The 22,069-nt window shown below is 56.5% G+C and overlaps 1 protein-coding gene across 1 annotated transcript; it reads left to right on the top strand.

Moving 5' to 3' along the window:
* Positions 1 to 268: 268 nt before the first annotated feature.
* RAE1 (ribonucleic acid export 1) lies at positions 269 to 14,915 on the top strand. The gene is made up of 12 exons (XM_054573575.1): positions 269 to 433; positions 3,203 to 3,299; positions 3,792 to 3,896; positions 5,539 to 5,631; positions 7,972 to 8,058; positions 9,189 to 9,275; positions 9,365 to 9,436; positions 10,361 to 10,468; positions 12,428 to 12,534; positions 12,638 to 12,713; positions 13,266 to 13,460; positions 13,977 to 14,915. Exons 2-12 carry the CDS (start codon positions 3,210 to 3,212, stop codon positions 14,061 to 14,063), a joined length of 1,107 nt encoding a protein of 368 aa, XP_054429550.1. The 5' UTR covers positions 269 to 433; positions 3,203 to 3,209; the 3' UTR covers positions 14,064 to 14,915.
* Positions 14,916 to 22,069: the final 7,154 nt, after the last annotated feature.

The raw sequence follows: 22,069 nt of genomic DNA, 5'->3' as shown, positions 1-22,069 counted from the left end.
GTAAGCATTTTGCTTGACTTTTCGCTCACCAAACGCTATCCTCCACCAGCCCGGGAAGCGGATTTATCAAAGCGGTCCCTCTGCTTTGTGCAGTCGGCCGCAGGAACTTTCGACCAATCCGCAAGCTGTTGGCAAGAGCGTCTTCTCTCGACGTCAATAGCTTTTGTGCGCATGTGCTCTCGCCTCGCGGGAGGCGGAGCCTTCTTATTTCTTCCTCGCCTTCCGGGCGACGTAGGAAGTGGCTCGGCGGCGCATGCGCGTTGTCTCCACGGTAATCGGGGCCGTTTCCTTCGCCGGCGTGGGGCGATCCGGGGCTCTCAGAATTCGTGTTCGCGCGATCTCGCCCTCGCCTCCTTCGCGCCAGAGCGGGTTCGCAGGCTCCCGAGTCCTTCCGGTCCCCGCAGCCAGCTTCTCGCCGCAGTGCGACTCTCAGGTAGCCCCTGTGCCGCCTCCCCTCATTACCCGCCGCCATGGCGCCGCCGAGGCCGGGTCCCCCCGGCGGAGCGCGCCCCGCTGCGAGCTGTTGAGGAGCTGCCTTAGTGGTCCCTGGGAGTGACGTCAAAACTGGAAGGGGCCTTAGCGGTCCCCTCGGGTCTAACCGCCTCGTTTCTCCCGTGGGGAAACTGAGGCACCTGGAAGGGTCACAGAGTCGATGGCCGCGCGTGTAGCCTCTCCTCTTCCCGGCGTAGTTTTGGCGTTTCGTCAGACACGGGCCACCTCCCCGTAGACCTGGCCTGACCGTTCTTTACCCAGGCCCATCCTCTTTTAGCCCCTCCCACGTCACCCTCCCAGAGTCCCCCCTTTTGCACTTAACTGCTCTCGGAAACGAAGCCCGTCTTTTTGTTTCTGTCTTCCTCCCCCAGGTATTTATCACGTACACATACACACTGCCCCCAGACAGGCACCCATTAATGACCAGCCGCCCCAGGTGTGCGTTAGGGAAGAACCCAAACAGGCCTCTGCCCCTTTGCAGCAGACGTCCTCCTGGGAAAGAAGTTGATTGACGAGATTCCGGGTTGTGACAGGTGCTGTGACGGAAAGGGGGAGTGGGGGACAGTGATCCAGGGTTGGATATGTTAAATTAGGAAGGCAGAGAAGCCTCTGAGGAGGTGACCTTTGGGAAAAAAAAAAAAGGTACGTCTAAGAATTCGGTTGTAAGCTATACCATTGTGTACGTTTTGGTGAGTTTGGGGAGTGTAATACAGTTGTGTGGACTTCACTGCCGTGCAGATTTAGAACATCTCCATCACCTCCAAAGTCCTCGAGAGACACCTTGAGAACCAGAGGAAACCTGAAGATTCAGACTGGGGCCGCTGGAGGCTGGGGGCGGGGGCGGATTATCCCGGAACCGCCGGCTGGAATGCGCCGCTCCCCGCCCTACCCCGCCCCCCCCCGCCCGGATGGACGCTCTGTGTTGGGACCGGGAGGAAGCCTGCAGAGCTGGTGTGGCTGCGGCTGCGAGCAGAGCGGGCGGAGACTGGGCGGTGGGAGGTGGAGGGAGGTCTCCTTGCGGTTCCCAGGGCCCTGCACAGCCTGTGTTCCACAGAGGCTGATTGCCCCTGAGTGACCTGGGCTCTTCCCTAATGGCCGAGATGTCTTCTCCCACCCTGACGGCGGAAGAGGGAGAGGAGCAGAAGGCACAAGTTTTGGGCCCCGTGTGTGTGCTCCCTTGGTTTCCCTAACCTCCTGGCGTGGATACTGGTGACTCTATTTATATGGATGAGAAAATCAAGGCGAAGTGACATGGCCAGAGCCATATAGCTGGTTCCTGGACTCTGATTGCAGAAGCCCAGCCGTTGCTTTGTCTGTTTGCTCATGCAGTGAGCTGGTGATCCACGTAGTTGCTAACATTTAAGGCGGAGGTAGTTGGCAAACACCATGTCCTCTCACAGAGTCGCTTTCTGAGACAGTAATGTGCTCTGAGCTATGGCTTTTACCTCGTATATCTGCACCTGCTTGTCTTTCATGAAGCTCGGGAAACTCAGGAAATGCCTTTCCAATGGGGTGTCCAACCCGCAGCACGGCAGCCCAGGATGGCTGTGGGTGCGGCCCAACTCGAAATCGTAGATTTACTTAAAACCTTTTTTTTTGCTCATCCGTTTCCGTTAGTGTTTGTGTATTTAACGTGTAGCCCAAGAGGCTTCTTCTTCCAGTGTGGCGCTGAGACGCCAAACCCCTGCTGCCAGGAGTCCTAGCTGTGTCCCGCTCTGTGTTGTGTTTTTCGGAGACGCCACCCTTGCTAGTGAGCGTGCTGCTCGGCCCCAGGCTCCACGGGGAGCTGACTGGCGGGTCGACTTCTCGCGTTAAAGTTTTGCTGATGCCAAAATGGAAAATGTGGTATCGACGTACATGGGTCATCCGGGAGTTATGATACACAGACCTCCTCCTTGCAAAGGAAAGTTGTTTATTGTACCTGCTATGTGATGCTGCCCTTCCTACGCACATAATCTGATTTGATCTTCAGAGTAGCCCAGAGAAAATGTTAATACTTTTTGTATCTACAGAGCAGGGAGGTAAAGGCCGGGTGAGAGCAGCGTCCAGCTCTGGAGAGGGGCAGAGGCAGGGTTCAAACCCTGGCGGGCTTACTGAAAACTCAGACTAGGGGGTGTTTGCTGCTCGACGTCCGCACGTGCTGCGAAACCTTTGGTGCTCAAGCAGACCCAAGCAGGTTACTTACAGAACTTCTCCAAAAAAGTTGCTGACTTGCAGCCAGGACCGGTCGCTTTGCTCAGTAGCGTCATGCAGGGATAGTGACCTAAAGCAGCATGCGGAGATCAGGAGACAGCGAACTGTCACTAAGTGGGAGCCTAGAGGAACAGGACCTTCTGCTGATTCGCTCTTGTGTTTCCTGGTGCGCAGCTCGGGGTCCAGCTGTGAAAAAGCACCCTGCCGCGGTGTGCCCGCACCGGTTCATTGATGGCAGCAAACGCGAGGAGGACACAGGGTGGCTGGGTGCGGGGTGTAAGAGAACTCTGCTGTCTTTACAATGCTCTGTGAGTCTAACACTGTTCTGAAGTAGAAAGTTTATTTTTAAAACGCACTTTGCTTGTCACATATTTAGATCTCCTCAAAAGAGAGAGACCTAGCATCAAGCCATTTAGACTATTTCCCTTTTGTGACTTAATGAGCCTCATATTGCCTCTCATTGATATTTATTACTTAAGAAGAGGACTTGTCTTTAACCTTTTCCGTTATTTTTTAGGGCCAAAATGAGCCTGTTTGGAACAACCTCGGGTTTTGGAACCAGCGGCACCAGCATGTTCGGCAGCACCGCCACGGACAACCACAACCCCATGAAGGTGCCACGTCGGGCGTTGCCCAGAGGGTGCCGGCCAGGGAAACCGAGATAGCTTGGGGGACTGCTTTGGGGTGGAAGCTGTGAAACTTCATCCGGCTCCTTTCTCGACCATCGGAGCGTGGAAACCGCACGTCCCCTGGACGAGCGTCCTAGCTCCCCTCACTGTCCCGGTCACCAGTCACCCGAGGCGCTGGTTAAAATCGCAGGTTCCCAGGCGCCCCCCCCCCCCCCCCCACAGTTGAGGAGAGTTTCTGCGGGTGAGAGCTTTGTCAGAGCCCCCGGGCGAGAGCGGACTGGGGGCCGCCGCCTGGCACAACCTGTGCTTCCCCACCTTGTTTCTCATGGCCCTTCTAGTCAGAGTAAGGCACGCCCGACTCAGTTAGGTGTGGAGCACAGGGAATGTCCACGGGGAGGTGTTTAGGGAGCGAGAAGGCAATTTGGAATGTAACTGGAATGATGCATACATTTTAACATTGACCTTTCCCCCCACCAGGATATTGAAGTAACATCCTCTCCTGACGATAGCATTGGTTGTCTATCTTTTAGCCCACCCACCTTGCCGGGGAACTTTCTCATTGCAGGATCGTGGGCTAACGACGTAAGTGCTCCTTCGGTGTGTCTCCTGTGAGTCTGGGCGGGGCTCGCTTTTCTTTTGGCGGGGGTCCTCCATCCTCTCCCAAGCGAATGAGCTGAGGTAAGACTTACCTGTGATGACCAGAGTAAGAAGGAAGCAAGGAAACTGGATGCGGGGTGTAAGGGAACTCTATCTGTACAGTTTTCTGTAGAGATACCTTAGTGTATATTTCAATAAACAAGTGTTAAGTAAATCAGAGGGTGTGAAGCCTTCTGAGCGAGCAGACACCAGTTCTCGGTGTGCTGAGCTTTGTTCAGGAAGCGGGGTCGGGCGGTGGCCCAGCAGCGCTGCCTCTGGCTCCATCTCAGCTCGGCGGGGGCAGCCAGTGCGGATGGGGATCAGTGCGCCCAAATTTCCCTTCTAGGCGCCCTGGAGATGTTCTTTGCGCATATGGTAAACTCCTTTAGGTGCAGCACGGATTCTGCCTAGACAGTGTATGTACCAATTGTGTATAAAAAGGAAAGACAAAAGCTGGTAGAAAAATAAGCTAAGGACATGAAGAGACGCTTCACAAAGAGGAGTTCGAGTGGCCCATTAAACTGGAACCATGGGGCCACGCTTATAATCTGGTAAACACACATTTACATGATAGAGTTTATTTTTCTATCAACTTAACAAAAATAAAAAGCTAAAAGGAATTACTTGCAGTGCTGACGACAAGCCGAACCTTTGCATGCGGTGTTGGCAGGCCTGTGTACCGGTAATTGGCAGCATCACTCGGAAACCCTGAAGTCCGTACGCTGTGTCTCCGTGGTTCCCTTCTGGGGCCTGAGAGCGTCTGCGCCCCGTGCCGCTGCCGGCTGCCGCCCCGGTTAGGAAAGGCCTCGTGCAGTGAGAGTGGCAGAAATTGTAATGTTTGACAGGAACAGTCATTTGTGACACGTCCAAACGGGGGCACCGTTCTTCCGGAGTCTGCGGAAGGAGCGGCAGGGCCGCGAGACGAGGCGCGGGGAGGCGGGGGACGTGGGCCGGGTTGGGTAGTTGGGTTTCTACATGGACTTTCTGGAACGACTTCAACTGATGCTCTGCAAAAAAAATGCAAGAATGTTTATTGGCAACTACTGCAAGTGAGGGAAGCAGCAGTTATCAATACAAAAGTGAAGATACCAAGTCTCGTTTTTGAGGGAGATACGTGTGCACAGAAGACTGGACGCACACAGCTGTCAGCTAGTTGTCTGGTGGGATGAGGGTGATTTTTATTTTGTCATATTTACAAAATCTCTAAGGAAAATGCCTTTTGTATTCAGGGTGAAAACAATATAAAAAGTCACAGTGGTCAGAGAAGAAAGGTGCGTTTCCGCGTTGTTTTTAGGTCTCTGAATGTTAACGGACAGCGTTCTGCTCCAGGGAATGGACGCAGCCCACAGTGGCGAGGAGAGAGGTGTCTGCGGTTTTAGGGGGAAGCAAAAGGATGTGTATATTTTAATGGCTTAGAAATAGGTCTAGGAAAATAGCTGCTTGTGTATACTTTTCATTTGCTCTATTCTCAAAGTTAAATCGGTAGGTTGGTAGCAGTCCATCTGGATTCAAATTGTACCCCAGTAGTTAAGTGCCTGCGACTGCTCAGAAATGGCCATGTTGGCGTTAACTCGTCTTCCCGCCACAGGTTCGCTGCTGGGAAGTTCAGGACAGCGGACAGACGATCCCGAAAGCCCAGCAGATGCACACCGGGCCGGTGCTCGCCGTCTGCTGGAGCGACGTAAGTCTCGCCCTGCCGTCCTGGCTTCTCCCGAGCAGAAAGCTCGGTGTCGCTCAGAGTGTGTGTGTGTTTCTGTTTCCCTCTAACCCAGACACAGATAACGTGTGTGTATACACACTGAAGAAATTCTGAATTTCCTAATGTAAAGATAGGAATTTATTGATGTTCCTAATATAGTCCGTGTTGGCATCCGTTGATCTCTGTGAAAGCTTTTCTTGCATAAAAAATCCATTATTTTATTGGCCTGTTACCTGGAACAAAGGATTTTTCTTAAAGCCTTTCCTACTTCTAAATATTCCATGAGCTAATGTTGATTTAAAATTAGAACTTTACAATCTCAGGAAACATCCTAGGGGGGAGAGAAACCCTGTTCTGTTATTAGACATTTGAAGTCATTTGGGTTTTTGGAATTCCGTTTTCCCTCCTGAACGTCAGCTGCCTAAGCAAACATGTTCAAGGTGTTTTTTGTTGTTTTGTTGGTATTGATTGAGGAGGATTTCAAGGTGAAGGATGGGCGGCCAGCCGCAGAGAGAGGCAGAGAGAGGTGCAGGGCGGGGGCCACCCCACCCTTCCACCTGGTGCCGAGCGGGGCGGGCGCGGGAAGGCCTGGGGCCCGGGGCCGGCAGGCAGAGGCAGGTGGGTGTGCCGCTGGTAGATGAAAACAGTTTGAAAAGGGGTGCACTTACTACAGGTAGAACTTATTGTCCGTTTACATGTGGGAAATGTAATTTTCAAACTAGCTTGCCGGCCTTCCTTACTGAGCGGATGGTGGACCGGGGCTGTCGGGGTTAGACGCACAGGGACGCGCGCCAAGACGCACAGGGACGCGCGCTGAGACGCACAGGGCCCTGATACGGGAGAGAGCTCTGCTGCCCGGATGCCACTGAGTGGCCGGCGGCCCTCACAAGCGCGTGCGGCCTGTTCCCTCTCGCGGCGTTGTGCCTCGTCTGGTGGGGACTCAGGCCTGGCAGGGGTCTAGCACCGCGCGCTGCCCCGAGGAGGGCGGCGGGGCCGGGCGGGCGTGGGCTGTGTGCAGGAGCCGCTGGGCAGGAATCGAGCTGCATTCCCGAGGAGGAGGGAGCACGTGCCCGTTGCTTTTCACTCATTGTCTCATCCAGGCTTCGGTTCAAGTTTCGCCTCTGTCTCCTGCTTTTTGACTTTGGCGGGTTACACAACCTCTCCGCGCCCGGTTCCTCACCTATAAAATGGAAATAGCAATGACAGCAGAGAACAGCATTTCACTCAGCACACGGTTACCAGGCCCCCTCTGTACACTGAAGCATCGGGGATGTAGTGGGAATTGGGGCCAGCGAGGGGGCCGAATCCTGTGCTCCGGGGACTTGTGAACTCGCGCGACACGCACGGAAACCAGTGAGGGTTTCAGGTCCTGGCGGTTTGTGCTGGCTGGACTGGAGCTACGCAAAGCAGGGGGTGTGGCGCTCACGTGTAAAATGAAGAGAGTCATCGCAGCCGAGAGGAGCTGCCTGCGGCCCGCGGCCACGCTCGTCCCCTTCCCGCTGGCAGAGCCAGGTGGCGCTGGGGGCCCATGAGGGCCGAAGTGTTTGTTCAACAGGAGCCCCTCAAGAAAACCTTGCCAGCCCCTGGTCTAGACTTTCCATGTAGTGCTGTCTCTTTTTCCGGAAAGGTATCTTGTGCTTCATGTTTGGCCTGCTTTGAGTTGTGTGTGTGAATGTTTTAAAAACCGTTACCCGAAGACTGCTGTTTCTGAGCTATTCTGTGGTTGGCGTAGGACCACCGATGAGTGAAAGCTGCTGCGGTTTTATCACATGTCCTTGGGAACAGTGTTAGTTACAGAGCTGAATAGAGGGCGTGAGTGCACATGTACGTGTCGAGAGAAAGGAAAGAGCAGCTGTTTATAATTTGTGCATCTAGGTGGAGCCTTTGTGGGTGCTTGTCATTTCATTCTCGCAACTTTGGCAAAGGCTGGAAATTGATAAAATTAAAAAATGTCGGTGGCCCCTGGTGATGCAGGAAGGGACACGCTATGCGGTCTGTCCCTGGAGGACACGCCTGGCCCGCAGCGGCTCCCAGAGAAGAGCTGGCGTCTAGCTGGGGAGGCCGAGTTCTCGTGTGCAGCTGAGTGCCCTCCGCATCTGTTCGTCCTGCCTGCGCAGTACCTCTCTGAAAAATAATCAGTAATGAAAGCGGGCCTGAAAATGTGTTCTGTGTACGACTGTAGTTTATGGAATAGTGGCCCCAAATAATTGGAAAAATCAAAATTGCAGAACAGAACCTGCTGGATATGTTTAACCTCATCTAAATATACATACAGTCAGATTTTCTTTTTCTCAGAATGATAGTTCCTCTATTTTATTTCAGGATGGGAGTAAAGTATTTACGGCCTCCTGTGATAAAACTGCCAAAATGTGGGACCTGAACAGCAATCAGGCGATTCAGATCGCCCAGGTAAGGAGGCCTCGCCTTCCGCAACAGGCAGCGCCCGCGTGGAACCCCCCGTCACGGAGGGAAGCGCAGCTGGGTCACGCGGGCTCGGGCAGGTGGGAGCACACGGGGGCCGGCACAGCCGTGGCACCAGCGCCACGGGCGCGCGCCCTCACTGGCACGTCACAGGTGGTCGCGTCCCTGTGAGTGCAGGCGAGGACAGCGTCATGAGGGGTGAGTGACATTAAAGCTATGAAAGACCCGTGTTACAGGCAGCCCGCAACACCCACTCGCTCGGCACTCCAGCACCTGTGAGTGGCTTGCCTTTTACCAACGACATTTGGTCCCGCGTTCACTGGACCGGCATTTGTCAGATGCCCGCTGTGGGCACGCACAGTCACCAGGGAGGTCCGGCAGTGAGGGGACACTCCCGCACGCCCCTGGAGCGCTGTAGTCTGCTCAGGGACAGAAGGGGGCTCTTGTGTGACGTCCTCTGAGAAAGGCAGAAGTAGCGAAGGTGAGGGAACCTAGCACCCGAGGGTCTGACCTGGGGGGTGCGGGGCCCTTTTCGGGAAGGCGCGGCGCACTCCGGTCACGGTGCTGTGTGCACGAGGCGTCTCCTGATCGCTTAGGTCATGGCTTCTGAGTCGGTGAGAAAACCGCGGCGGAGGCCCTGGCGGGCACGGCGCAGTGCACCACGTGCCGGCCTGCCAACCAAAGGGCCACCGCCGGTTGGATTCCCAGTCCGGGCATCTGCCCGGCTTGTGGGCCAGCTCCCCAGGAGGGGGGGTGTGAGAGGCAACCACACTGATGTTTCTCTCCCTCTCTTCCTCCCTCCCTTCTTCTCTCTAAAAATAAATTAAAAGCTTTAAAAAACAAAAACAAAAACCTATGGTGGCGTCCCAGCAGGGGCTGGCTCGCACACGCCAGCTAACTGTGGGGAAGACCAGCTGGGGCCGTCGGACGGGAGGCAGGTGTGTGCTCGGCTGCCACTTGGCCTGTTCTGGCCGGGCAAAGGGCTAAAACACCCCTTTTGTTTCGCTGGGCGTTGCCTCAGTGTTTAACCTCACCCCTCTCTGTGAACTTGGGAAACTAGAGCTCTGTAGCCTCAGCCCCACTTTGCTGCATCGGCTCTGGTTTTGTCTCATTGACAGCACGACGCGCCTGTGAAAACGATCCATTGGATCAAAGCGCCGAACTACAGCTGTGTGATGACCGGCAGCTGGGACAAGACTCTGAAGGTGCGCCCCCGCCCCCGCCCCGGCCCGCCCTGCCGCCCCGCGCGGACACGGGCTGGCTGGGTCTCACGCCTGGCCCTTCTGCCCTGCAGTTCTGGGACACGCGCTCGTCCAATCCCATGATGGTCCTGCAGCTGCCGGAGCGCTGTTACTGCGCCGACATGGTGAGGCGTCTCTGACGCGCTGTGCGCCTCCGCTAAGTGGACGGGGCCATCTGTGGGCCCCCGCGGCCGGACAGGGCGGGGTTCCAGCTGCCGCGGCCGTCTCCAGCCAAGGGATCCCTGGGCTGGCTGGGTCAGAGCTGCTAGACACCGGGTGCCAGGGTTTTGGTCCCTTGTCACTTGAGTAGAGGCCATCAGTGTATGACATGTATGTGTGGCAGTAGGGACACGGGCAGGAACTCTGCGGGCCAGGTGTTCGAGGGCCGTCTCGCGGGGAGGAAAAGGAGAGCTCGCTCCATCCATCTAGTCATTGGCCCTGGCGTTCCATGCCGGCCGCCCCTGGAGTCGCACTTGTGGGAACGGGTCACGAGAACGATGAGGGTGCAGATGGTCTTTGTCGTGAACGATGGCGGGAGGCCCTGGGGGCACCCGGGTGGGCCGGCGCGGCAGGCGGAGATGGCGGTGGGCTCACCCACGGGGCTCTCGGACGGTCACTAGTATCTCAGAATACACGCCCTGGCTTAACGACACAGGTCACAGACACACACGTACGGGCACGTGTGTAATGCGCAGAGGAAAGACCGAAGTAAAACGTACCATAATGTTAACAGCTGCTGTCGTTTGAAGGGGTGGTGTAGGTGGTTTTCATTCCTTCTCTATTCCTTATTTTCTAAGTATTCATATTTTTTATTGTTTTAAAGAAACGAGTTTTAAAAGTATATGAATTTTCTGCTTTGTAATACGATTTTGTGTTTTCATGAAACATACTGATAATTTTTAAACTTAGAAAAACTCAGGCTTGTTTTTCGGCTCCAGAAAAATCAATCTAATGTTTCGGTATAAAAAAAGCACGCTCCTGGGGGGATGGGTTGTTTTAAAAACACCGCCGCTGATTGCAGGCCTGCCTCTGGTCTCCGCTGTCCCCAGATATACCCGATGGCTGTGGTGGCGACCGCGGAGAGGGGCCTGATCGTCTACCAGCTGGAGAACCAGCCCTCAGAGTTCAGGAGGATAGAGTCTCCCCTGAAACATCAGGTGAGTCGCAAGTCGAGTCAGGAAGCCGCCGTTTCGTACCTGTCCTGGAGCTGCAGGGGGAACAGAGGTGCACCCCCAAACGCCTGTGAGTATTTTCAGAAGGCATGAACGTAAGGGTCCGAACACGAATGCCTAGTGAGTGAACCTACTCCACCCTGGGAGTGCCCAGCTCGCCTGTCCTCCCGAAGGCCCCTGGGTCGCTGGGTGCTGCCGAATGAGGGCGCCCGTCTCAGTGGACTGGGTCCGCTGTAGGCGCCGTGTGCGCCCTCAGCCCTGCCTCCGTCACACGAGGCAGTCCCTAGGCCTCTTCCCCAGCCCGCTCTTCCCCTGGCCACGGACCCTCAGACCTCCTTCACTCTTCTCCTCGACTCCCCCTTCACCTGCCTCTCAGCTCAGATCGCCGCCACGCAGAGAGCAAAAGCTAGTGGTGGGGGGAGCGTCTTCGCCTCCCGCCTGTGCCTGCCCCTTTCCCTGCCGGCCCTCCCGCCGGGTGGGGGCGGTGTCCCCCCAGGGCCGGTTTCCGGCTGGGGCCTGCGCCACCAACCAGCCAGCTCCCCCTGCGTCGTCCGTCTCCCGCCTCTCGGCGCTGCTCTGTTCTCACTGGTGAGCCCGAGTCCCGTTCAGCCTAGAGAACAAGCCTCACCCGGCCCCACATCCTCCTCCAGAGCCAGCTAGACCCCCTGATCCCCTTGCCCTTCCCCATTAAGGGACAAGAAGAGGTCGGGTCCTTTGGTCCATCCTCTGTGCCCGAGTGTGTGGGCTCCCTCTGCGCTTCCCGTGACCCTGCGGTGACCTGGCCTCAGACCCAGACGTGACCGGTGTTGCCCTCTGGGCACATCCCGGAGTCCGTGACAAAACCCACACCAGCCTGCCTTCCCTTCCTGCCACCCCGCGCCAGCGCCTGGCCTTGCGCTTGCTGAGGAGCAGCATGCATCTTCCCCGCCACAAGTGCACCGTGTTCTCAAACGCTGTACCCCTAGGGCGTGCGGTGTCTGGTCTGCGTGCGGTGTCAGACCCTGTGCCGAGCCGGGGGCACCGGTAGGGGCACAGCTCGACCAGCTGAGGCTCCTGCCCTCTGAGCACTGACAGACCTCTGCCGCTTTTTGTTATTTTTTTTTTCATATTCACAGAAGTAACGGGCTTGCTGATTTTTGGTTTTTGATTTAAAAAGGGCAAATGGCACAGAAAGGGAACCAGCATACACTTTCCCTTTCCCTGGCCGTGTGCCTGCTCCAGCTCTGTCACAGCGACGCGCCGCCCTTCCCTCCTCTCGGTGGCCCAGGCCCCGTGCCTCCCGAGCTGCTCGCGGGCGCAGGAGGGCCCAGCTGGGCAGGGCGGGGGCCCCTGGGGCAGGCGAGCTGCGGTGACAGGAGAAGGGAGGGAGGACCCGGGTGCCCAGCCCCGGCTGCTCTGCCCGGAAGGCTGGGGCATGGGCTCTTGCCGTGGGGTCTTCTCGGGGGTCCAGCGAGCCCTCCTTTGGGCCCGCAGGCTCAGTGCTGGGTCAAGCACAGCTCTCATTTCCACACAGCACATTCCTGGTGAGGACGTGCTGGCCCTGCCACTGCCCACCTGGCCCTGCTCCCCTGTGGCGGCCAGACAGCGCCCTCTGCCAGAGGGGGCAGAGGCGTGAAGGAGGGGTGCCCGCCCCGTTGGTGCGGGTGTGTCTGTGGCCCTCCCCTGCAGGGCTCCGCTCCCGAACAGGCTGCAGGAGCTCCGAGGGCCGTGGTGCGGCTGAGGGACGGCCAGGCCTGTGTCGCCGCACGTGGCCTGCGGCCTCTTGATGAGAGTTAGGAAATCATGCTCCCTGGAGGAAAAAAGTGCTTTCTGTGTCACATTTGAGTAATGTGGTCCTGGGTCTTCTGAAACCAAAACGGGGTAGAAACAGTTTACCTTCCAATTCAGTGGGAAATGGTTGGTTTTACATTGTGAGAATGAACTTGTCTTGTTTTCAAACCACAGCATCGCTGTGTGGCCATCTTCAAAGACAAACAGAACAAGCCGACGGGGTTCGCCCTGGGGAGCATCGAGGGCAGAGTGGCCATTCACTACATCAACCCCCCAAACCCGTGAGTGGGGCGCAGTCGGGGCGAGTTTCCACGGGAGACCTTTTTTTTTTTTTTTTTTTTTTTTTAAAGAAAACTTAGTCTGGTCTTTGTTTTTGTTTTTCAGAGCCAAAGACAACTTCACCTTTAAATGTCACCGATCTAACGGAACCAACACTTCAGCTCCTCAGGACATCTATGCGGTATGTTTTCAGAGTCTTCACCTTGAGAATAGAATGTGTCTAGAAACTCGACTCAGCAGTGGGTGGCTGAGTCATCCTGGGATTAGAAATGGTGACGGCACCGTGTGCTCACATCTGGAGGGCAACGGCTTCGGCTGGAGGTTTCCGCTTTCTGTTTTTGAGAACATGTTGACCCTGTTCCTTCTGTTTTGTTTCTGAGTGCAAGCTCAGGGCTTCAGGGGAGAGTGCTGGGGGACGGGCTCTCCACTCAGCTCTCACTGAGAACTGCTGTTCGCTGAGAAAGAAGGGCCTTTTCCTGAGCTTCAGTGCCTCGGCGTCACCAGCTAGATGCTTAGTAACTTCTGCTGACTTGGGCTGATGATGATGAGACAAGATTTGGTTCTGGGCCGCCGGGCGATTGGGGAGCGTGGCTGGCTCTCCTGTGACCAGGCGAAGCGGCTCTAGGGCTCTCGGTTCCCCCGCAAGCAGAGGGCGCGCCAGGGTGGGGGAGGCAGGGTTCTCGGCCCTCCGGGATCAGCCCCGCCTCCTCACTGCGCGTTCCGATCCCGGCAGGTCAATGGCATCGCCTTCCACCCTGTGCACGGCACCCTGGCCACTGTGGGGTCCGACGGTCGGTTCAGCTTCTGGGACAAAGATGCCAGGACAAAGCTGAAAACCTCGGAACAGTTAGATCAGCCCATCTCGGCTTGCTGCTTCAATCACAATGGAAACATATTCGCATACGCGTCAAGCTACGACTGGTCCAAGGTGAGGGTTCCCGCGGCTGGCCCGGCTCCTCCCGCGCATCGGGCTGGCACGCTCACCGGCCACGCTCACCTCCACGCCTCCTTCCCTTCTCCCTGGGTCGGGGGGCGCCTTCCTTGGGCTGCCCTCGTCCCAGGGGTCTCCTCTTCCAGGGAACGTCTGGCCAGAGCTGCCCCCGCCCCCCGCTCCTCCCCGCAGGCTGGCTTTCTGGGGCCAGTCAAGTCACCTGGGTGTTATTGAAGGGGTGGAGGGTTTGAAAGAGTCCTGGCACCTGAAAGACGAATGTGTACAAGATGGTTCCTCCACGCAGAACGCCGAGGGCGGGTTTCTGCCGAGCCCCAGCCTTTTCCCCAGGACTGACGTCGCTGTCTAACCTGGGGCTCTCCCGCCTGCCTGCTCCGTTCCTCCTGAGGGACCGCGCACCACACGCAGCGCCGGGCTCGGCGGGGGGAGGTGCCCGCAGGATCGCCGAGTTTTGCTTTTCCATAATGAGGTGGTGGTTTTTTCTTCCCCCTTTAGGGCCATGAATTTTATAATCCCCAAAAGAAAAATTACATTTTCCTGCGGAACGCAGCTGAAGAGCTAAAACCCAGAAACAAGAAGTAGTGGCGGAGATTCCTGGGGTGTCTGGAGTTGTTTTCTCTCCATCTCCCTTCTCTGTGTATGAATCTGGGCCCAGCCTTCGGTGGGTTGTGAACCATGGATGTGGATTTCAACCCCTGGGGAAAACAACGCCATTGTCTCGCAGCTGGGCCCGCGCAGGCCACAGTTGACTGCTGGACTCATTCCACTGCCCATTCCAGGTGTCCTCTGTGACTCCACGGGGACTGAGGTCATTGTCAAAGTTAGAGTGATGCGGGCCCAGCCAGCTAGCGTGCAGTGCTTCGTTCAGCAGCGTGTGTTCCAGAGACACTGGGGGCCGTTTTATGAACGCTGTACTGTACTTTGTAATAAAACATTTTGAAGATCGCCTCCTAAGCTCCCTGTGTCCATCACCCCCTTTGCCTGCCTGCCCCCCTGGGGAAGCCCTGGCGTGGTCCTTCCTCTTCAGCATCGCCGCAGGGTTTTCATTCGTGACTTCAGACACCCTTCGGGAAACCAGAGATCTTGCACCTTCGGAAAGATGGGGATCCTGGGTTGCAGATGACTCTCCCAAGGGGGATGTCTAGCAACCGCCTCTCCCAGCGTGGGCAGGCAGAGAGTGGACGCGTTCTCCTTGTCTTTCATTCCCGTCTTAATGTCCCAGCAGTTGCGGCTCTGCTGGGCAGCCCTCGTGGCTGAACTGGGGACAGGCCTTTCTGGGCAAGGCCTGAGTGGGCGCTGTGTGTGGCTGGCAAGGCAGGAGCCCAGTTCCCCGCATGGGAAGTGCTCTTGACTCACGCCCCCCAGTAGTGGTAGTTTTGGGGTACTTTTCTATTTTGTGTAATTTAACATTCCCGATGGGTAAGTATGAAATGAAGTTCAACTTAACGTTCGGTGTTTTTACCCTGTGATCCCAAATGCTTCTTACACTTTACTGTGTGGGGCTGGTGTGTAAACTAACTTGCTGAGTGTGGAAATCTGGTATCGTAATGTAAGCTGTGTTTGCCTACTCATAAAAAGCAATGCAAATAAAATTTTCTACAGGAAGAGATCGCCTGCGCTCGGTGATTGAAATTCTTTGGTAGTTGGATCACAAGTGAACTCACACCCATTAGCTCTTTGGCTCTGTCTTTTAGCCTGAAAAGTTATTTTTTGAGAAAGAAAAAGGTATGTGCACCAGAAAAAGAAACCTGAATCTTCAAGTTAACCTTTTACATCTTGTTTTCTCCTTTTATGAATCAGCCCTGTGGCTTTATGATGTGTGCAGATGGGGAGATATGGGGGGAGAAAAGAAGGTGAGGGAGGCAAGCTCGCTGGGTTCAGGAGCAGCCTTCACTGGAGGCGGGAACAGCTTCACAACCTCAGCCACAGCGTCGCTGTTCTTTCTACAAGCCAGGGTTGAAAGTGGCCACGGAAATAATGAACCTGAGCCATGAGCTTTGTAGAGGGTTCTTTCCCAACGCTGGGCCTTGCCACGTGACCAAGGAGTCCATTTTTGTAATTGGCAATTTGGAAACACTTGCCTAAGTCCAAGGTTGGCCTTGGGGCCGCCAGGCACCAGGTTGCCCACCAGGAGCATAAGAGCCATGAGTTTGCTGCTGATGAACCAAGAAGTATTTGTTGGAACCATTAAACTTCTTAAGATACTTGTTTTCACGTTTCCTAAAAGGCACAGGGAGTCCTGCGGAACTTGCCGCATAACCTTCCCCGTCCCTGCGGGCACCAACCAGTACTGCACGCTGCAAACAGGAGGTGCTCAGTAAGTGCTGGTAGGTGTGATGGCATCCTCTATTTCAAAAAGATACAAGTGTACTCGTCACTTCATAAATGTCAAGTCACCCTGCCGTTAGAAATGTACTGTATACCCACTTGAAAATAGAAAGTGGAGTTGATGAACCTCATGGGAAAGACACGTTGGTGCTCCCCGCGTTTCCCCCACGTTTTACGAGAATTTTCATCCACGGAAGAGTTTAGAACGTCTTCCCGGGAACGGAATCCTCGCGCCCGGATTCTGCAGTTCCCGGGCCACCTGCGCTACACTTGTCTGGTTCTCCGGGCTCGCTCTCCTCCGCCACTGCGTGTGCCCGCGGCCTCGTGGGGCGGTGCCCTCGGGGGTTTAGGAGTCGGCCACAGGCAGGTGCACGGGGCTCCGCCTGGAAACGGCCGCTCAGTGCGTGAGCGCAGGCCTGCGAGACCGCCTCCATCCGTCCGGGGCCTGCTGCGCCCCGCCTGCCGCACCGCGTCCGTCACGGCCGTGGATGAGAGGAGGCCTGGTGGGATTGGTGGGCGACCCGAGCGCAGGTACACTTCAATGAGTCATCCCTGTCCCCCGTGAGAACTGGTGACTCCACCGAGGGAGGGAAGCCCCTTGGCGTCCTAAGGGGAATCCCGCTGGGGGTTGCTGTGCTTCAGTGCAGCCAGCAGATGGCGCCCGTCACGCCCATGCCCTGGCCAGGGAGCAGGTTCTGGATTCAATTCCAGAGACTTCAGTTTGTTAGAGGAAATGAGTATAGGCTTCCCGTTTGCTTTTGTTACCAAGCTTGTTAAGACACTGGAAAGTGGAATTGAGGGATTACTTATCCTCTGAGAAGAATGTTTTTTAAAATAAGTTTTACCTTTAGAAAAATGCTTGACCTTCTTCGGAAACGTGAAAAGCAACAGTTTTTCCGAGGCCAGAGTCCTGATTTCCCTACTTAATGAATTTAATGTCCTCGTTGGTTTCCTTCTGGGACCTTGAGTCATGGCTGCCTGTGGACTAGGGGGCTCGGAGCCTGCATTCACCCTTGAGCACTGCCCCTGCCCTGGTTGGGAAGGCAGGAGCCCCACCTCACAACCTCCGCCCCTCGCCGTGGCCCCTGGACACGCAGCCGCGCTGGCCGGCAGGCGGTCCCCCAGGGACTTGGCTGCCATAGGCCCCCGATGTCTGGAGGTCTCCCAGCCGTCACGTCGAATGTTAACACGCCCCCCACCACTCCTACCATAAATGCACATTCTTTCACTGCGGATTTTTTTAAAGCATTTTTCATGTTTTTACTTCTGAAATTATTTGGTTTTCATGGTTTTACTTCTGAAATTACCTTGGCCATGATTTCTTAATGATCACCTTGAATACTAGAGAATTTCTCCAAAGAAGTGTTTCCTGACAAGCTGTTTTCAAACATATTGAATGTGTGGGGACACTCGCGGGGCTTCTGGTGTTGCATCCGTACACATTTAATGAAACTGATCCGTTGGGATTGTTGCTTTTCTATTTCGAAGCCAATTTCCTCTCTGCCTCCCCCTCAAACCTTTTTGGAGACCTTTGGGCAAGCTTGATCTGTAAGCCCCAGGCCATGGGTCCAGAGCGCCTGCTGGAAGTCTCTCCTGGCCGCAGAGCTTAGAAAGGCAGTTCCAGCACAAGCTGCCTGTTTCCCGGAGAGGAGCCGGGGTGACAGCCAGGGGCTGCCCACGTGTCACAGCTCTGCGGGACGTCCTGCTCAGGGAGGACGCCCCGGCCCCGGCGCACAGAGCTCAGACCAAAGACAGGAGAGCCCTGCGGCTGCGGTTTTGAGAGGTTTTTGTTTTTGTGTTTTGTTGTGTTTTGTTTTTGAAATCACAATAGGTGTTGTTAGCACAAGGCAAATACAGCAGAATAAATCATTCTATAGACTGTTGTGTGTAAGTCTTGTGAATTTCACATCAGTATATTGAGAAATGCTTTTTGAGGTGAGTGCCATTTCCAAAGCAAATAAAAACCTCTTGCATACTTGCTTAAAGTGTAAGTTGGCCCCTTAAAAAATAACTGGCATGCATTCTTACCCTTGAGGGCTCTCCCCATGGGTGCGCGGCAGGGAGGCGGGCAGAGGAAGCGGACACAGTACTAAGAAGAAACTGTCGTCGCTGCCCTCGGCAGCGCCAGGACCACGGCGGCACCCACCACACCTGCGCCTTCACACCTTTCTCTGCTACCCGCCAGGAGCGCGGCCCCTTCCTCTGTGTGTGAGCCTCAGCGATCCGATGTGCCCGAGGGCCTGTCATGCAATGTGAGCATCACTCCAGGTGGCCAGGTTTCACGGGGCCGCCTGGGGACTGGGAGAGGTTGGCTTCTCACTCACCCGCACCTGGGCTTCCGGCCACAGCGGGCCGCCTTCTTCCGCGGGCTGGGTCTTGGCCCTCCTGACCGTGGGCACCAACTGGGGCGCTGCGTTTGTCATCACTTCCTTTCCTTCGTGAATATTTCTGGCTCCGGGTTGGCCTTGGAAACAGAAGCGCAGTGGAGGCTGACGTTTTCTGGGAGAGGCTTGCTCGATGACCGGTACTTCCCACCGTCTTTAGACTCATGACTCCTGGTCCCAGAGGGTCCAAGGAATCTGTCAACGCTCCTTAACTCTTGGGATTTCATGTGCACAACTCACTTCTCGGGCCGCATGGGGGCGCTTTGCAGTAAGGGCCATGCGGCCAGTGTGGAAGACCCCACACACGATTCTGTCCAACAGCTGAGAGCTGTCTGCAAAGCAGAACAGGTATTTGTTATGGACTGAATTGCATGCCAATTCCCATGTTGTTGTCTTAACCCCCAGCACCTCAGAACGTGATTGTATTTGGAGGCAGGGTCTTCAGACGGGTGACTAGTTACATGAGGTCACGTGGGGCGGGCCCCAGTGGAGTACGACTGACGATGTCCTTGCAAGAAGAGATTAGGACACAGACACACAAGGAGACAAGACCATGGGAGGACACAGGGAGAAGACAGCCGTCTGCACGCCAAGGAAAGAGGCCTCCCCCAAACCCACCCCTCCCCACACCTTGATCTTGGACATCTGGCCTCCGGAACCGGAGGAGACAAATTTGTCGTGTAAGCTGCGCGGTCTGTGGTGCTTTGTTACAGCAGCCCGAGCTAAGACAGCGTTCCAGGTGTGACGTGGTGTCTGTTGCCCCACTGCCCTCGGGCTACGTTCCCTGTCCTCGTGGTACCTACAGGAGCCTCCACACATACTTCCAGACTCCCAGGACAGGTGGTCCATTCATCTGCCAGGCCACACCTGCTGCGGGAGGGCCACCCAGCCTGCACTCACCGGGAAGACCCCAGCCAGCAGGAGCAGGCGGTCACCTCACTCTGACGCAGGGAGAGGCTGGCCCTTCACCCTAGTGCTGGGTCACAGGCTTCTTGCAGCCCAGGTACTAGCCACACGTGCACCGGGCCAACGGGCTTCGGTTCGCCCGACGGGGCTCCCAGCACACCTGCTGACCTGCGGGGCGCCGGAAACGAGACAGCGAGCAGCCTTCGCAGCGGCACTGGGCGCGTTTATAATCCTATCAGCACTGGCCGCTTTTCTAACGTGGATGGAGCTGGGCCGTTCAGCCCTGGCTTGGAGAGGAGGTAGGGATGGCGTCTTGAGGAAAGGGATCTGGGCCTCTGTCCCCAGGCGATGGGAGCCACTGAACTCCTGACGGAGCGCGTGTGGGTGGGCTGCCGCCTCCCTGCCTGCTGTGGGCTGCCACGCAGGCTGGAAACCGAAACGGGCCCACACAAAACTTGAAAATCGCAGGCTTTTGCATTACTGAGCTCCTATGCAGCACGGAGCGAGCTCAGCACTTTCTGTGCACTGTCTAGTTTCATCCCCATAAAAGCCCTACAAGGAAGTGACTGTCATCATGCCCACTGAGAGCTGAGGCACCCGAGGCCCCGACAGCCCTCTAGCACGTGTGTGACACATCCAGTGACCCCTGACACACACACCGGCGGCGGGGGGGCGGGGCGGCTGAAAACTAAAGGCCCGAGTTGGTCCTGGGGTGGCAGCCAAGTGGTGCCTTGGCATTGCCGGTGAGGGGGGCTGGGCCCCAGCCTGGCCAGCTGCTGGCGGAGCCCGAGGGCCCCACGCAGGAGGTGGGCAGCGGGGCTCCCAGGAATGTGGGAGCCAGTTCTCTTCCCGAGGGGGTTGGGGGGAAGGACAGGAACGGGCATAGATGGGGTATGTTTTCAGTGGAAGGATCCTTAGCTGCACCCCACCTTCCCAGCTGAGCAGCGGCTCCCCCTGCCCCGGGCTCTGTGCTGGCCTTCCCCGCCTCAGCTGAGTTAGTCTCCTGGGTCTAATACTGCAAAGGGCCACAACCCGGGCAGCTTGACAGCAGAAACTGATTCCCGTACAGTTCAGGAGACCGGAAGTACCCCCTCCAGGTGCCGGCAAGGCTGTGCCCCCTTGGAAGGCCCGCAGACCGGAGACTCCTCCTCGCGCCCACCTCTCTTAGCCCTGGTGTTGCAGCACTCACGGTGGCCTGGGCTCAGCGGGCTCCGCTCCAACCTGGCATCGTCCCCTGGCGTGCTCCCCGTGTCTCTGCGTCTTCCTGCGGCCTTACAAGGCTAACAGGCACTGGATTAGGCCCATACTCATGCAACATGACTTCATCTTAAATTGATTATATTACAAAAACTGCTTCCAAATCAGGTCACATGCATGGGTACCAGAGGTTAGGACTTGAACATGTATATATTTTAATCATCACCCGAGGACATTTTCTCATTGATTTTAGAGAAAGAAAAACATTGATTTGTTGCCTCCTGTGTGTGCCCTGACCAGGGATCAAAACTGCAACCTTTTGGGTACAGGACGACACTCCAGCCAACTGAGCCTCAACAACCAAGGCGAACATATTTTTGGGGAGATGCATTCAACCCATGACAAATGCTCATACCCCCACAGGCATCATCTCAGACAAAGGCCAACCTTCCTGAGCAGGGTCCCAAGTCCAGGCTCTCCCCATGGGGACAATCAGTGAGGTCGACTCAGCGTCAGACATCTTCTGAGTGCTCTGTGTGGGCAGCGGGCAGGGGCGACAGGGCCCGCTCCTTCAGCCACACCCAGAGCTGGGAGCCCGGGACGCCATCCTCAGGGGACAAGAGGCAAGCAGCCGTCCCTGGGGGCTGACCGGAGGCAGCCGGGCCCGGGTGGCCACACTTGCGCTCTTCCCCTTCCGCCTCCCAGCCTCCCAGCGCACAAGGCACTGCTGTTGTGCCCTCCTGAGGGCTGGGGCTTTAGAGGGAGGAGCGCCAGCCCGATGTCACAAACGATGGGACCAAGATCAACCTCCTGGCTGGCCTCCCAACCTACCAGGCCACATGGCCTGAGGGGAGTGGGGAGACAACCCCTTAGGGGTTTATTTTTCTTACACAAGGGGCCTGGTTGTTGGCATTGCTTTAGCACAAGTTTTCTTAATCTCAGCGCTATTGACATTTTGAGCCAGGCTGTTCTTTGCTGTGGGGCATCCTCGGCACTGCAGTGTTTAGCAGCTTCCCTGGCACTAAAGTACACCTGTTGCTTTCAGCCCCCTCTCCCTGGTCCCTGTTGGTTCTCTTCTCAGCAACTGCCTGAAAAATTTACCTACGTGTAATATTCATTTATTGTTTCTCTGCTCCTAAAACATAAAGCTCACTGCGGCAAGCGGGGAGACACGTTTGCTTCCGGCTAGCAGTAGACCCCGGTTTGGGGTCTAGAACCCTGGCCTGCCAGCGGATGGGCTGTTTCATTAAGTATCAATTGGGTAAATGACTCAGGCAGAAGTTGGTAACACGTGGGGCCGTGGGGCCAACCTATGGTCGGAGAGGTTGACGATGCAGAACCTAAGGGATCAGGGGATGAATGAGTGAAAGAAGGAACCCGTACGTGGGCACCTGCTTTTTAAGACGCTGCTACCCGCCCCCGCCCCCGCCCCCCCCTACACCACCTCCCTCCCAGCCGCCTTCCCAGCGGGACAAGAGGCGAGGTGCACGCGGCGAGCCCGCCCGCTCCGGGGTGGCCCAACGCCCCGCCCGAGTCCTACGCTTCCCGCTTTTCCGACCCTGTGGCCCGGCCCTGGGCAGCCGCCCCGGGTCGGGACGCTTCCGGAGCCCTCCGGACCCCTCCGGACCCCAGGGCCAGCACGTGCTCCGCAAGCGCCCGCCGCCCGCCACCAGTCGCGCGCGGCGGCTTCGCTGGGGGTGGCGGGCGGAGGAGGGCGGGGCCCGCGCGGGCGGCGCTGGGATTTGTAGTTCCGGAGCCTCAGCCGCCCGCACC

This window comes from Pteronotus mesoamericanus, unplaced genomic scaffold (assembly GCF_021234165.1).
Source record: "Pteronotus mesoamericanus isolate MK-2021 breed Mesoamerican mustached bat unplaced genomic scaffold, CSHL_Meso_final contig_25, whole genome shotgun sequence".
Taxonomy (NCBI): domain Eukaryota; kingdom Metazoa; phylum Chordata; class Mammalia; order Chiroptera; family Mormoopidae; genus Pteronotus; species Pteronotus mesoamericanus.
The sequence above is the reverse complement of the archived record's forward strand: the minus strand, read 5'-3'. Positions and strand labels throughout refer to the sequence as shown.

Coding starts and splice junctions, on each gene's coding strand:
- RAE1 (XM_054573575.1), top strand. CDS start 3,210: ATGAGCCTGTTTGGAACAACCTCGGGTTTTGGAACCAGCGGCACCAGC. Junction 3,300..3,791: donor ACAACCACAACCCCATGAAG/GTGCCACGTCGG, acceptor TCCCCCCACCAG/GATATTGAAGTAACATCCTC. Junction 9,276..9,364: donor GCTGGGACAAGACTCTGAAG/GTGCGCCCCCGC, acceptor TCTGCCCTGCAG/TTCTGGGACACGCGCTCGTC.